Genomic DNA, 15990 nt, shown 5'->3' with positions numbered 1-15990 from the left:
CTTCTTTTTCTCTGTTTTCTATATCAACCTATGAGGAAATTGTGTTGGTTTTACCTTTAAGCTATAATCAGAATTGGTTCACATTTCATCACCTCCACTATAGACAATTGGTCACCATCATCTCATCTTGGTTTATTATAAGTATTTCCTAATTTGTCTCTGTTTTTACCTTCCACCTAGCAGATGTAATAACGCATTTTTTAAAATGCACGTTAGTTTTTTGAAACAGTGTTAGATTTATGAAAAACTTGACAGGATAGTACAGAGAGTTCTCACAAACTTTCTATTTAGTTTCCCCATTCTTAACATTTTTCATTATTATGATACATTGTTTTATTATTAATGCACTAATATTAACTGAAGTCCATGGTTTATTCAGATCTTTTGGATTTTACTTAGCCTTTCTGTTCCAGGATCCCATCCAGGATATCCACATTATATTTGCTTGTCATGTCTCCTTAACTTCTTGACTGTGAGGATTTCTAAGACTTTCTTTGTTTATGATGACTTTGACAGTTTTGAGGAGTACTGGTTAGATATTTTGTAGGATACTCCATTATTTGGATTTCTCTAACATTTTTCTTATGATTAGGCTAGAATTTTTATTTTGGGGAAGAAGAGCACATCATATTAATTATATAAGCTATTGTCATGATCTTAAATGATCTAGTCCTCCATTACTTCTCTAGTTAGCTCCTACTACTCTCTGTCTTGTAAGTTCTAACCCTATTTATTAGATCCATAAAATTTCTTGAACATACCACGTTTGCTTCCCCCTTATGACTTTTGTACTTGTTATGAATTGGATTGTTTTATAGGTTACAACATAGTTCATAACTGTATTTCCTCTGGTTTCTGCTCAAATGTCACCTTACACCGAGGTCTTTTAAAAAAAAAAAATCATATAGCACCCTCATCATTCTGTATTTCCTTACCTTGCTTTATTATCTCTTCCATTTGTATCTACATGACATATATTTACTTTTTTATTTGTTTATTGTTTCTCTTCCTTTGCTACAATATAAATTACCTGAAAGTATGAACTTTGTTTTGTTCATTCTTCTACCCCAAGTCTTGAATCATGCCTGGCACATAGTAGATGCTCAATAAATATTAAATAATGAATGAATGTCCAAATTGCCTTCTTGAAAGATTGTGCCAATTTATATTCCTTAAGCAGTATGTTGAAGTGTTTGCTGTGCTACATCTTGCACAGCACTGAATATTGCCTTTTAAAATAGTTGATTGGCAGAAATTGTTGTTTTTAAATAATAATGATAATAAAGGAACAGTTTCATATATTTATAGTTGTATGTTTGTGTTGAATTTTTTTCATATTTTATAAACCATTTTTGAATTGTATATAACTGAGTCTAAATGTATTAATAGTATAGTAGATACATGAAAATAACTTGTTTTTCCTTTCTTAGGTTATTATAGTGACCACATCACCAAGTTCTACCTTCGTACCCAACATTCTCTCCAAATCCCATAACTATGCAGCGGTCACTAAGCTTGTACCAACATCAGTCATTGCTTCCACAACTCAGAAGCCACCAGTTGTTATAACTGCTTCACAGTCTTCTCTGGTCAGTAGTAGCAGCAGTGGCAGCAGCAGTGCTACATCATCACCTATTCCTAGTACAGTTGCGGTAACAGCTGTTGTATCCTCCACACCATCTGTGGTCATGTCAACCGTAGCACAAGGTGAGTGATAATTCACCATTTAATTTGTCCTTGTTGGCATACAGGATTTTTGAAGAAAACTATGTAGGTATGTTTTTCCACTTTAGCTATGTGAAGGCCTCTACTGTTAGATCAGTGATTACTTATTCCTTCCCTTCCTTTAATTTAAGGGTGCAAATTAATGGGTTATTCAATTTTTTTAAGTCTATGGCTCCTATTCCTAGTTTTCTCTGATAATCTTTTTTCTTTTAATTATTTTTTATCCTTCCATTTGCAAGCATATAAAAAAATATGTGTTTTACATGTACATGTGCATATATATATTATATGTAAAATTTTGCCTTTTTCTTAGAAGATAAAATATACAGAGTTGTACATGTTAACATTTGGAAGTGATCGTTTTTAATTTGGCAGTTGTAATTCTGGTGCTGGTAATCAGAAAAGTGATAATTGGAATGTACTTTTTAAGTTTTTAGAAGTAAATAGTTTATTTTTAGGTGAGTGCATTTTCATAGTTGATTCTTCATTTCTGTTGGTGAGAGAAATTTTCTTTCATCTTACTCTTTTGCTCATATTCTTTTGTGGATTTCATGAATTACTTATCAAAGACAATCTTCTGTTAACTTTTTCTTTTCTTTTCCCTCTTTAACCCTATTTCAACTTAAGAAGCATGTTGCTTTCATTTACATTCTATGTACTAATACTACTCTCTTCACTTTGTTTTCTTTAGGCTGGTTCTGGTGGAGTGTCTTATTTTCCATTCATGAAATCCTGTTTTGTAGAGTTCACCAATCCTATCAGTTTATATGTGATCCCCATTTAGTATCTAAAAGTATTTTAAAAATGTTTAAGATCTTTAAATTTTTAAGTATTAGTGGATTAAATAATTTTAGAAAATAGTAGAGAATAAATGCTTACCAGTAATCCCACTACCATATCACAATAGCAATTTATACTTTACCTGTTATTGCCCTTTACTCATGTCCAATACTTTTTATCTATTTGGAATAAAAAATGCATAATTCACTTGTAGTGTGCTTTCTTCTTAGAGCATTGTTTCTATTTTTCTATAATTTTTCTAATTCTAATTATTTTTAATGCTGTGTAGTATTTCTATTACAACTGCATAATTTATTAGATTATTCTCATTGTGGAATATTTAGATTACCTCCAGTTTTGTGAATTTAATTGGGCCTTTTATTTTTATTAGAATCAGCATCAAGAGTAAGATTACCAAATGAAAGGATTGGAATTTTTGGTAGAGTTTGCTACATACCTGACTTTATCCCCCCAAATCATAACGTCTTGAAGTATTTTACTAGTATCTGGCTAATATCAAGTCCTTATTTTTATTCTGTACAAAATAAAACAAAAAATATAAGGGGAATAATTTCTATGACTAAAAATAATTGATGGGCTACAGGTATAGCTCAGTGGTTGAGTGCTTACCTAGCATATGAGAGGCCCTGAGTTCCAGCCTTCTACTGGAGAACATCCTATTTAACGTGTATATTATTTTATACTTGATTTTGTTTTCCTTTAATAACTGGCTAAAAAACAAAAGTGGGTAAAATATTTATCATCATTTTACTTACATGGCTCTGGCTTACTGCTTTTTTATGATTTTGGGAGGTATCTTTCTCTTTCTAGGCTCATATTACCACCCTTTAAGTACTTCATAATGTATTATTCCATTTTTCATTGTTATAAAGAAATAGTGGGTGGCGGATAATTTTCTAAAGAAAAAAGTTTGCTTTGACTCATGGTTGTGAAAATCAAAGGTCAAGAGCCTCATTTAGCCTTTTTGATGGCAGAATCCTTAGGATGATACAGGGTATTACATGGCCAGAGACAGGGAGTACAACTTTCTTACGATTGTGTTTACTTTATGTATCCTCTTTAATCCTTTTATTTTTAACCCATCTGTGTGTGCATTTTTTATGAACTTTATATAATTAGATTTTGCTTTTTTATTCAGTCTTACCATCCCTGATTTTAATTGTTTAGTTCATGTGTATATCCAATCATTATCAATATCATTGTGACTGTCATCTTGACAGTTGTTTAATGTCATTATGACTGTCATCTTGACAGTTATTTTTGTCTCCTGTGTTCTTTGTTCTTTCTGTGTCTTTCCCAATCTTCTTGTGGCTTTATTGGGATTTTGTTATTTTAAAAATTTTCATTTTATCTCCTTCATTGGTGCTATGATTTACATCTTAAAATGTCTCCTAGAGCCTCATGCACTTATAGATGGAACTTTTGGGAGGTGACTGTATCATGTATGTGTGATACTCTTCTGTGGATTGGTCCATTGATGGATTTAGAGCTGGGTTAGGTGATGTTAGGAGGCGAAGCCTGGTGAAAGAAGTGGGTCACTATGGGAATGACCTGGAAGGGAGTGTATACTATATATATGAAAATATATAGAAATTAAATATCTCTATATATAGAAATTAAATATCTTCAATTTATAGCAGTCTACTGTCAAATAATACATTTAATGTGTGTATATATATACATATATATATTGTATTATATTATATCCTTCATCTTTCCTTGATCCTGCTCTGCTTCCTGCCTGCCATCCCATGAACTGTTTCTCTTCTGCAATGCCTTGCCTTGCAACCGGTGGACTGTGGAGTGAAACCTCTACAAACTATGAGCCAAAATAAGCCTTTCCTCCTTTAACTTGTGTGTACTGGGTATTTTGGCCTATAATTGAGAAAGTAATTAAGAAAATTGGCTTATTAGCTGTGAATTCTCTCTTTTCTTGAATAGTTGCTCAAGAGTAATTTTCTCAACTGCCAGATTATTGACATTTTGGACCAGATAATTCTTTGCTGTGGGGGCTGATTTGTATACCATAGAATAAGATGTTGAGCAGGATCACTGACTTAACCCACTAGCTGCCATTAGCTTGTTCATTAATGACAATAAAGAAATAAAAAATGTCTCCTGTGATTCCAGTGATTGCCAGGTTTAAAGCTTACAATATGCATCTTTAATTTATAACAGTCTACTGTCAAATAATGTATTATTTAATGTATTATGTTAGAATCTTAAGTGCCCTTCCATTTCTTTTCTTGTCTTTGTGTTGTGGTTGTCATACTTTTTATGCATGCAACAAACTTCTGTTATATAATTGTTGCACTAATAGGTTTGCTTTAAACAGGTAGTTTTCTTTTAAAGCAATTTCAAAAGAGAGTGAAAAAAGTTTTTTTATCTTTTTTTTTCCCCCAGTACCGGGAATTAAACTCACGACCTTGTGCTTGCCAGGCAGGTGCTGTGCCGCTGAGCTAAATCCCCAGCCCTGAAAAAAGTTTTTTTATATCTATCAAGCTCATTCTTTACCAGTGTTGGTGACCTTACAGCACATGTGCTGCAGCAGACTCTTTGTATTATTGAAAGTTCTAAACGGTTCACCATCACTGTCCAATACTATTCCTACTCTATCATGGGGAACAGCCATTTCTCCAAGGAGCTCTGGTTCCTTTTGGTAGAAAGTGATAATTAGAGGATAAGATCAGAGTGCTAAACATTCTTATTACTGGGGAGCTTGTATAACTGTGTGTGTGTGTGTGTGTGTGTGTGTGTATGCACATATATTCAAGACACTATATTGGTTAGTTTTCTTTTTCTGGGACAAAACATCCGATACTCATGGCTCATGGTTTTAGAGCATTCAGTCCATGGTTGACAAGTTCCAGAGCAGAAATGGCATAGTGAAAAGGCATGGTATAGTAATACTGCTTACCCCATGACAGGAAGCAGAGAGAGAAAGACAGAGAGAGACAAAGACAGAAAAAGAGATAGACACACATGGGCAGAGAGACATAAGCAGTCAGAAAGCCAGAGAGACCAAGAGGCTGAGAGACCAGGGACAAGAATATACCCTTCCAGGTCATACCCTTAGTGTCCCACCTCCTTCATCCAGACCCCACTTCCTAGCAACACATTCAACTTTGAACTCATAAATGGATTAATCTGCCAATGAGTATAGTGGCCCTGTGATCCAGTCGCCTTCTAAAGCTCCACCTCTGAACATACAAGATTATGGGAGAATATTTTAGATCTAAATAATAACATTCATATACACACATATTTACAGCTGTATTTATTTCTATATGGCGAAAATGATGAGTTCATACTGATACATCCAATTTCAGTCAAACACTCCTTTTTTTTTTTTTGAGACAAGGTCTCACTGTGTAGTTGAGGCTAGACTTGAACTCACTGTGTAGCCCAGGCTGGCCTTGAACTTCAGGCAATCCTCCTCCCTCAACCTCCAAAGTGCTGGAATTGCAGATGTGCACCACCATGCCCAGCATTTTTAGCATACTTGCTTGTTTTATCAGTCCTCTAGTATGTAACTAATCTCTTATCTTTGCTTTCATTCCATTAGACTCTGATAACCTACATACTTCTGCCTCATACCATCTGAGTTCTAACACCCTCCCCCAATCACCTCTTGCTTGGCAAGAGGCAAAGGAAGGGAAGAGAGCACCTTTTCCTTGGTAAAACACAAATAGCATGTTTTAGTTTTTCATGATAGATTTGTGTGATTGTTCATTTGATTATTTGTTTTTTTTTGTGGTGCTGAGAATTGAGCCTAGGGCCTCCAGAATGCTAAGCTACTCTAAACTTTAATTTCCCTCAAGATAGAGACTATTTCATGACTAAGAAATAGTTTACCGGGGCTGGGGATTTAGCTCAGCGGCAAAAGCGCCTGCCTGGCAAGCGCAGGGTCGTGAGTTCGGTTCCCGGTACCGGAGGAAAAAAAAAAAAAAAAAAAGAAATAGTTTACCAAAGATGTAGCATTAAGTACGTACTTAATAAATTCTTATTGAATGAATAAATATTCAGAGAGGCTAAGTACTTTAGTCAGGTCAAATAGCTATTGTGTATTTATGAGTTGAAGCTTCATTTAGATACAATTTTGATACCTGATTCTGAAGTCACATTGAATGCTTTTACATCAGTTACTTTTCCTATACAAATATATATGGAGATCATCGTCAAGTTAGGGAGTTACCCATATACACAGTTAACTTAATTAATATAGGACAATATATTATGAGTATATTGTAGAGATTAATTTTTTAGGTTGAAAAAATGTTATTTACTTGTGTAACATTGAGTCATAAAATGTTGACACCAAAAGGGGCTGCTCCATTGATGATCTAATTTAACACAACAAATCAATATAGAACACATGTCATTAAAATAGCTCCTTGCTGTAGTAGTGTGGGGGTGGTGGTGAAGCAGGTGTAAATGTTTAATATGAATAAGCCCTCGGGTAATTTTGAATATACCTTTTGCTTCCTAAAGCATTCCTCAGTCTTTAGTTTAACTTAGTCTACATAGTCAGTTTTAGATGGGTAGGACAAGGAAAAGTTCAGCAGAGGAGAAATCTAAGGTATCAGGAGTTAGTGTGACCTCTCAAGATTTATCCCTCTATTTTTATCATTCAGTAGACACATTTACATAAGATGTGAGTAGCATTTACAAAGCTCTGAGTTCAATCTCCATACCACAGGAAGAAGAAAAAAAGAATATATCACCTTTCTTGGGGTTAATTATCATGGAAGAGATGTGGTGGAGGGAGGGTATGAAATAACATCCCTAGTACTTTAGAATTATGCTGTTCATTTCTTTTTCTTTTCCTTTATTTTGAAGTACTGGGAATTGATCCTAGGGCTTTTGCACTGAGTTACATCCTCAGCCCTTTATTTTGAGATAGGTTCTGGCTAAATCACTAAGTTGCCCAGGATGAGCTCGAACTTGTGATCCTCCTGCCTCAGTCTCCCAAACTGCTGTGATTATAGGGATGTGCACCACACCCATTGCTTGTTAGTTTCTTTTCACTGATTCAGCAGTGCTTCAAAAATTAACATGGTGAATTACATTCTGCTTATCTCAGTTAGGAATATTAACTTATGGGCAGATAGTCCTATTCAGTAGTTGATGAATCATAAGAAAATTCAGATGAAAAATGTAGCAGAGGGAAGAATTTCTCAGACTTATACATCTTTCGTGGAAGTTGCTAGTACTTCTTACCTGTGTGCTTCAATACTAATACTGTACTGAAAAGAACAATATTACATCATCCTACCCTCAATTGTAGTATCTTATTGAAAAGAACAATATTATATCATCTTACCTTTTTAGCAGTAGATATATCATACATTATAACTTTTTACAGGACTATTTAATGACTTAAGTATTATCCCTAAATAACCATAGGTAATGGAAAATAAGATACAGGAAAGCTGTATCTTTATATGCTGCCTAGTTCAAAAGATGAACATTAAATGTTATTTTATCTGATACCATATTTAAACTGATTATAACTCAAAAAGTAATATTTTAAAAATGTATTACTTAAATATTAAATAAATTAACTAGTTTACTTTCTATAGAGAGACCTGTATGCAAACATGATTTTTTCATTTTAACACTTCACTGAAGGAAAGTCAGTTCTTTCTTGAGTCTGAGAGGAAAGACGCCTTCCTTACAGTTAGAAGACTATATATCAAATGTATAAAGCACCACATATAATATCTTGACACTCACTAGGTGCTCAGTAAGTAAATCATAGTTTTACTGATTTACCTGGATTTTTAACTATTATCTGCTATAACCCAAAGTAATTTTAATTATGTTTTCCTGTCAAATTGTCTTTATATTTCTATAGGTGTATCTACATCAGCAATCAAAATGGCAACAACAAGACTTCCTTCCCCCAAAAGCTTAGTGAGTACCCCGACCCAGATTCTTGCACAGTTTCCTAAACAGCATCAACAATCTCCTAAGCAGCAGTTACATCAAGTGCAACAACAGACACAGCCTTCTGTGGCTCAGCCTTCTCTAGTATCTCATCAGCAACAGCCTCAGCAGTCTTCTTTGCCACCTGGTATCAAACCTACCATCCAAATCAAACAAGAGTCAGGTAACTGGAAAATGTTTACAAGATATGCTCATTCTGTTCACCAGTTCTCTGAGTCTTTCAGTCCGTGTATATTGTATGTCTGTCCATTTTTTTCCGGTCTTCTTTGACTTCTTTCATCAGTATTTTAATTTTCAGCATGCAGATGTTGTATATGTTTTGTTAGATTTGTACCTAAGTATTTCATTTTCTTGGCATGATTATACGTGATGTTATGATTTTAATTTCAGTTCACATGTTTGTTGGGGTATAAAAGTAATACTGAATTTGTATCCTTTGAATTTACTAATCTCACTTGTTTCTAGAAGTCTTTACTTAGATTCCTTGGGATTTTCTACATATGTATTAAGTTTCCATTTATGTGTGAATACATTTTTTCTTCATTTCCTGTCAGTATTTGCTTTCTTTCTTCATTCATTCTTTTTTCTTTGTTCCTGCCTTTCTTTCTCTTTTCTTACTTTGTCTTTTCCCTTCTCCCTTTCCTGCTCCTTTCCTTTCCTTGCTCTGTTTTATTCCACTGAGTAGAACTTCCATTAGTGTGCTGAATGAGTAAAGTTGGAGGGAATAGACATCCTTGCCTTGTTACCAATCCTAAGGAGAAGGCATTAGTCTTCACCATTAAGTATAATAAAAGCTGTAGGTTTTTGTCAAGTTTAGTGATTTTCGTTCCATTCATACTTGTCTGGGACATTTTTTTTTTTTTCCTTAATAATGAATAAATGTTGGAGTTTTGTCAGATGCTTTATTTTTCTATTCAGTTGATATGATCATGCTTTTTCTTATTTAGTGTGTTGATATTCTGGATTACACTGATTGACTTTCTGTTGAACTAGCTTTGTATATCTGGTTTTTCTCCGGTACCGGGAACCGAACTCACGACCTTGCTCTTGCCAGGCAGGCGCTTTTGCTGCTGAGCTAAATCCCCAGCCCAGCTTTGTATATCTGAAATAAACTTCACTTGGTCATGGTATATAATTATTTTTATATATTGCTGGATTCAATTTTTGTCGTCGTTCACAGCAGACATTGGACTGTAATTTTTAAAATTTTGGATGTCTTTATCTGACTTTCGTATCAGGGTTATATTGGCCTTAGAAAAATGCATTTGGAAGTTTTTCTTTTCTAGTTTATTAAAGAGATAGTATGAGAATGGTATTAATTCATTAAATGTTTAGTAGACTTCTCCAGAGAAACTGTCAGGGACTGAAGGTTTCTCTTTTGGGAGCTTTAAAATTATGAATTCAGTTTGTTTCATGATTAGAGGACTGTTCATTCAGATTATCTGTTTCATCTTTGTTGAGTTTTGTACTTTATAGTTTTTAAGTAATTGATCTATTTTTTTCTAAATTGTCAAATTTATGGTTGAATATTTGTTAACAGTAGTTCTTTATTTTTTTAATGGTTATAGTAGGATCTATATTAATGTTTCCTTTTTATTTCTGATATTGGTGTTTTGTGTCTTTTTCTTTCTCAGACTTGCAGTAGTTTGTCAATTTTATAGAGGTTTATTTTGTATGTTTTGTGGTGGTAGGGATTAGACTCGGAGCCTCTTATGCGTGGTAGGCAAGATCTCTACCACTGAGTTATATCCACAGCCTGTTCTCCTGTGTGTATACCTAGTAATGGAATTGTAGATTGTATGGTAAATCTATGTTGAATTGTTTGAGAAACTGCCAAATTATTTTCCAAAGCATTTGTATATTTTTATATCCCCAACAGCTGTGTATGAAAGTTCCAGTTGCTCTTCACCTTTGCCTATACTTTCATTGTGGTCTTTTCTGTATTTATCAGATGACTAATGGCACTGAGCATAATACTGTTTTTTTTTGTTTGTTTGTTTGTTTTTTTGAGGCAGAGTCTCACCATATAATTTAGTCTGGATTTGGACTTATAGTGATCCTCCTGCTTCAGCCTCCTGAGTGCTGGGATTATAGGGGTGTGTCTGTAACCCCACTAATTCTGTATTCTTACTAGACTTTTTATGTGTACTTTCTTTGAAGAAAAATATGTGCTTTTAAAATTTAGATCATTTTTAAATTGGGTTGTTTGTCCTTTTATTGTTGAGCTGCAAGTTTCTTCATATAGTCTATTAAACCCTTATTAGGCCTGCAATTTGCAAATATTTTCTCCCGTTCTCTGAGTTACTCTTTGTTGTTTGCTTTCTTTTTGGTGTCCTTTGAAGCACACAAGATGAATTTTATTGTCTAGTTTATTTTTTTCTTTCATTGTTCATACTATTAGTGTTACAATTAATCTTTTCTGAAGTCCAAGACTGTAAAAGATTTTCTCTCAGTTTTTTTTTAAGAGTGTAATAGTTTTACCTAAATGTCTTTGATCCATTTTTACTTAATTTTTATATGTGGTATGAGGTAAAAAGTGTGCTGTTGCTTGGATATGGTTTGAGTATGTCCCCCAAAAGTTTATATGTTTATAGCTTAGATCTTGATGTATTGTGAAAGGTGGTATGGACTTATAAGAGTTGGGGCCTGGTAGGAGTTCTATTGGAACAACTATTCCTCAGAAGAGACTTAGGTAGCTGTTGTGCTGCCCCTGAACTCTTATAAAAATCTATTATAAGAGTGACTATAGGGCTGGTGATATAGTTCAATGATAGAATGCTTGCTTAGTATGTACGGGACTCTGAGTTTGATCCCTAGCACAAAGAAGAAAAAAAGAAAAAAGAGACCATCTTTTGAATTTTTCTTTGGTAATATGATCTCTTCCTCTTGTACCCACTCCTACCATGATGGTATTTAGATCTCACTAGAGAACAGACCAGTGGGGCTACCTCCTCTTGTGCTTTTAGTCTCTGGAACTGTGAGATAAATAAGCCTCTTTGGTTTTGTTAGTCTGTCTCAGATATTTCATTATAGTAATGAAAAACAGACTAGTAAGTTCTCACTTTATTTTGCATGTGTCTATCTAATTATACCAGCACAATTTGTTGAAAAGACCGTTCTTTTCCCCATTGAATGATCTTGGCACCTTTGTGAAAATTAGTTGATTGTAGGTATATGGGTGTATTTCTGGACTCTCACTACTATTCCATTGGTCTGTATGTCTATTTGTTATGCTAATATCACACTGATTTCATTGCCATTGCTTTGAAGTAAGTTTTGAAATGAGAAAGGTTGAGTTCCCCTCCCCCTTTGTCTTCTTCCTTTATTAAAGTTTTAGCTATTCTGGGTCCTTTTGTAATTCCTGGAATTTTCTTATCAATTTCTAGAAAGAAGTTGGCTGAGATTCTGATAGTTTTTTTTTCTGGTACTGGGAATCGAACTCATGACCTTGCGCTTGCCAGGCAGGCGCTGTGGCGCTGAGCTAAATCCCCAGCCCCTGAGATTCTGGTAGGGATTGAGTTGAGCCTATAGATTAATTTGAGGTATATTGCCATTGTAATGCTAAATCTTTGTGAACATGAAGTTTTCCCATTTGGTTAGATTTTCTTAGCCTGTTATACTGCTACCTACCTGTAGTCATAGCTACTCAGGGTGAACCAGGAACATTGCTTGAGGTATTAGGAGTTTCAGACCAGCCTGGGCAGCATAGTGAGACACATCTCTTTATTTTTAAAATTTTTTATTTTCTTTTTGTCTTTTGAGACAGGATCTTGCTGTCCAACTGCATTTCAGGCTGGCCTTGAACTCACTTTCTAGTCCAAGCTGGTCTTGAACTTGCAGTGATCTTCCTGCCTCAGCCTCCCAAGTGCTAGGATTAGAGGCTTGTGCCACCATTCCCTGCAGACCCATCTAAGTAAAAGAAAAAAGAAGTAGATTTTTAGTGGATTCCTTAGTTTTTTTTTATGTAAAGGTTCATGTCATTGAAATTAGAGGTCATTTCTTTGTGGCAATCTGGATGCCTTTTCTTTCTCCCTCCTGTCCGCTCCCCTCCCTTCCCCCCTCCCCCCTCCCCTCCCTTCTCCCCTTTCCACCTCCCCTCCCCTCCCCCCTTTTCCTTCCCTCCCCTCCTCCTTTCCTTCCCTCTCCCTTTCTCCCAACCCTCTCCTCCCCATCCCCCTTTCCCTCCGCCCTCCCCCTCCCTTTCCTTTCCTGTCCCATCCCTTTTCCCCTTCCCCCTTCTCCCCTTTTTCCTGTTTTTCTTACTTAATTTCCCTGTTAGAACTTCTAGTAAATGCATTATTGGATAGAAGCAAGAAGAACAAACATTGTGGTCATATTCCTTCTAGCCATAGTTTCTTTTAATGTTTTGTAAGGCCAATCTGCAACACACTTTTTCAGTTTTTGTTTCTGTTAAAGAGATTTCATCTTCATTTTTGAAATATAGTTTTGCTTCTTATCAGATTTTCTGTTCTGAAAATGTAAAACAGTAGTATCACCATCCTAACATTTTAAATTTGTTTTTGCATATTCCCGTTAAGATCTTGTCCAAAAGCAGATTCTGTGTTGGTACAATAATAATGTATTCCTTTTTTGTAGTTAGTACTTGACAGTGTGGGCTATTTTTTAAAAGAAAATATTTTTAAAATCAAATAAATGATGTTCTTGGTCTATACAGTTTTCAGTATCTTTTTGATTTGTTTTTTTCTGTTTCATTTTGTTTTTGAGGTGAGGTCTTGCTGTATTGCTCAGGGTGGTCTTGAACTCATGAACTCAAGTACTTTTCCTGCCTGAGACTCCCAAGTAGCACATATTGCAAGTGTATGCCACAACTCACAGTTTCAGCAGCTTTTTATAAGGAGTTGAGAATATAACATTAGCTAATCCTTTCATCCCAAGGGGAATATAGTATTAGCTACATTTTGTTTTTGATTTTTTTTGCTAGTTATTTCATACCAGAGATTTGTATGGAACAGATTATTTTATTTGTAGAAGTTCAAGTCTGGTTGCTAACTTTGGGTTTGAAAATTTTGAAAGCTCTTATCTGACACCACCATAGATAAGAGTAAAGGTTTGTTTTTCTTTTAAGAACTTTGCATGGACCATAGTGGCTGTCTTGGTTACTTTTTTTTCTTGCTGGGACAAAATACCCGATGCCCAGACTTACGGGAGGAAAGGTTTATTTGGGTCATAGTTTGTGGAGGTTTCAGTCCATACTTGGCTCATTCCAAGGCAGAGTGGCACATGGCAGAGGGCAACAGTTCAGCAGCGGAAAACAGCAAAAGCAACAAGAACACAAGGGAGGAGTGGAGGTAGGCAGCCTCTTTCCCTCCTTTACATTGTATGCAAACTACCTGTCCCAAGGTGGGTGTAGCACTCACACCTGTAACCCCAACATTACCATATATCAATGATAAACTCTCGAAGCTCACCCCATGACTGAATGAGTGTTTGGGGGAACATCCAGACACAAACCATAACAGTGGCATATACCTGTAATGCCAGCACTTAGGAGGCTGAGATAGAAAGATCTTGTGAGTTTGAGAACAGCCGTAGCTACATAGTTTAGAGCCAGCCTGAACTACATACATACATTCTGTCTTAAAAACAGAAAAAATCCAAATGAAGAATTTTGTTATTGTAATGTTTTAATTGCATTCTTGGAATGAGAGAAATTAGGGAAGATAGGAATTTGAGGAACAGAAGTTTAAAGAGTTTCATCAATATGAAAAAAGCATCTCCAGGTAAGATTGAGTAAATATTTGCGGCTGTTGTCCTCTTGGGTTGGTGTAAGGGACATGTATTAAAAAATTTGTACTGAGATTGATCTTTCTTCTTTCAAAGGTGTTAAAATCATCACACAACAGGTTCAACCAAGTAAAATCTTACCCAAACCAGTGACTGCAACTCTGCCCACCAGTAGCAATTCCCCTATTATGGTAGTTAGCAGTAATGGTGCAATTATGACAACTAAACTGGTGACCACTCCTACTGGTAAGTTCTTCTGGACATCAGTCCATTCATTTATATATTCATCAGGTAGTTTCTCTGTACCGGTGATACGTTTGACACCGAACAAATGAGACAGTTCTTCAGAGGCCTTTCTTGACTCTTCCTACCCCCCACCTCCCTGAAATAAGCTTTTTCTTTCTTTTTCATGGTCTTCAGTTCTTTTCCATTATAGCACTTACCACATGTCTAATTACTTAGCTTGTTTGTTGTTTTGTTTTCTCCTTTTTAGACCAGATGCTTCAAATATATGTGCATATGTGCATGCATGCCGACACACATGTACCCACACACACACAGCACAGGTTTATTAGTAGTTGCTCAGTTTGTTGAGCAACTGAAAACAGTCCCAACCCACATGGATGTTACTCTGATGCGGCTGAGAGTCTATGTTACATTACAGTATAATGAATGTTACTGAGATGGAGAGATGCACAAGATGCCATTATGCTCACATAGGAGGGCAATCAGCCTGTTCTTGAGGAAGGGGCAGTATAGAACACTTTAAATAGTATACCCTTTATGACTTTTAGCAGGTTACTTAATTTCTCTAAATCTTTTCCCTTTCCTGTCTAAATGGGATAGTACAGTGCTGTGTAGGTTCACAAATGCATTTTTTTTTAGTTTTTTTGAGTCAGGGTCTTGCCATATAGTTCAGGCAGGCCTTGAACTCACTGTGTAGCCCACCTGGCCTCGAACTCATGGCAGTCCTCCTGCCTCAGCTTCCTGAGTCCTGGCATTACAGGTGAATGCCACCACGCCAAGCCAATGTGGCAGTCTTTTCCAGAATCATAAAACAAGTTAGGTATGTGAACTGAGGCACCACAGTAATACCTAAGCTATAGATTAAGTATTAAATAACATCAGGTATGTAAAACGTCCCTTGTATAGTGCTCAATAGCTGTTACTATTAATATTAGAGTAAGCCATTACTATTATTTTGTGTCTATAACTCTTAAGCAAACTTTTAGGAGGGCTAATATTTAGATGAAAGTATATAAATAGTGTAAAATGATACCTGTCTTGGTTTTATAAGCTGTCATTTATTGGCCAATATGTAAAGGTCTGTACAAACATTGAGTTACTCTCTGATACTAGTCCTGTTTTCAGTGACCTACATTAAGCAATTTGCTCATAGGTACACAGCCAATAAGGGAGAACTGGAATTGGAACCCATATCTCTTTAACTCCAAAATCTGTGCTTTTTTTCATTTTTTAAAACTTGTGGTAAAATATACTTCACATGAAATTTACAACTTTCAAACATACATTTCATTGGCATTGAATACATGTCTGTTGTTGTGCAATTACCATCACCATTCTATCTCCAGAACCTTGCTTTTTTCACACTGAAACTGTACCCAAAAAACAGCCACCCTCCGTTCTCCTTTTCCCTCAGTCCTTGGCAACCACCGTTTCACCTTCTGTCTCTATTTTAGACACTATTATTCTTGTATTAAATATGTCATACTTCAATCTTTTCTCTATTTGACTTAAAGATAATAGTAT

General features: G+C 35.4%; 1 protein-coding gene across 21 annotated transcripts in view; it reads left to right on the top strand.

Annotated features, from left to right (window-relative positions):
- The window catches only part of LOC102015398 (chromosome unknown open reading frame, human C11orf30), an 86640-nt gene that overhangs the window by 31078 nt on the left and 39572 nt on the right, over positions 1–15990 (top strand). For all 21 annotated transcript variants that reach the window (XR_001233130.1, XR_001233129.1, XM_013511870.1 and 18 more), the window contains 3 exons: positions 1431–1707; positions 8384–8638; positions 14317–14466. Coding sequence is in view for 19 of the 21 variants with exons in the window: in XM_013511870.1 (XP_013367324.1) it covers positions 1431–1707; positions 8384–8638; positions 14317–14466 (682 nt within the window). In the remaining 2 variants the exon portion in view is untranslated. The remainder of the gene's footprint in view (positions 1–1430; positions 1708–8383; positions 8639–14316; positions 14467–15990) is intronic.

This window comes from Chinchilla lanigera, unplaced genomic scaffold (assembly GCF_000276665.1).
Source record: "Chinchilla lanigera isolate Chin_1 unplaced genomic scaffold, ChiLan1.0 scaffold00013, whole genome shotgun sequence".
Lineage (NCBI taxonomy): Eukaryota > Metazoa > Chordata > Mammalia > Rodentia > Chinchillidae > Chinchilla > Chinchilla lanigera.
Note: the sequence above shows the minus strand (reverse complement) of the source record. Positions and strands in the feature narration are given on the sequence as shown.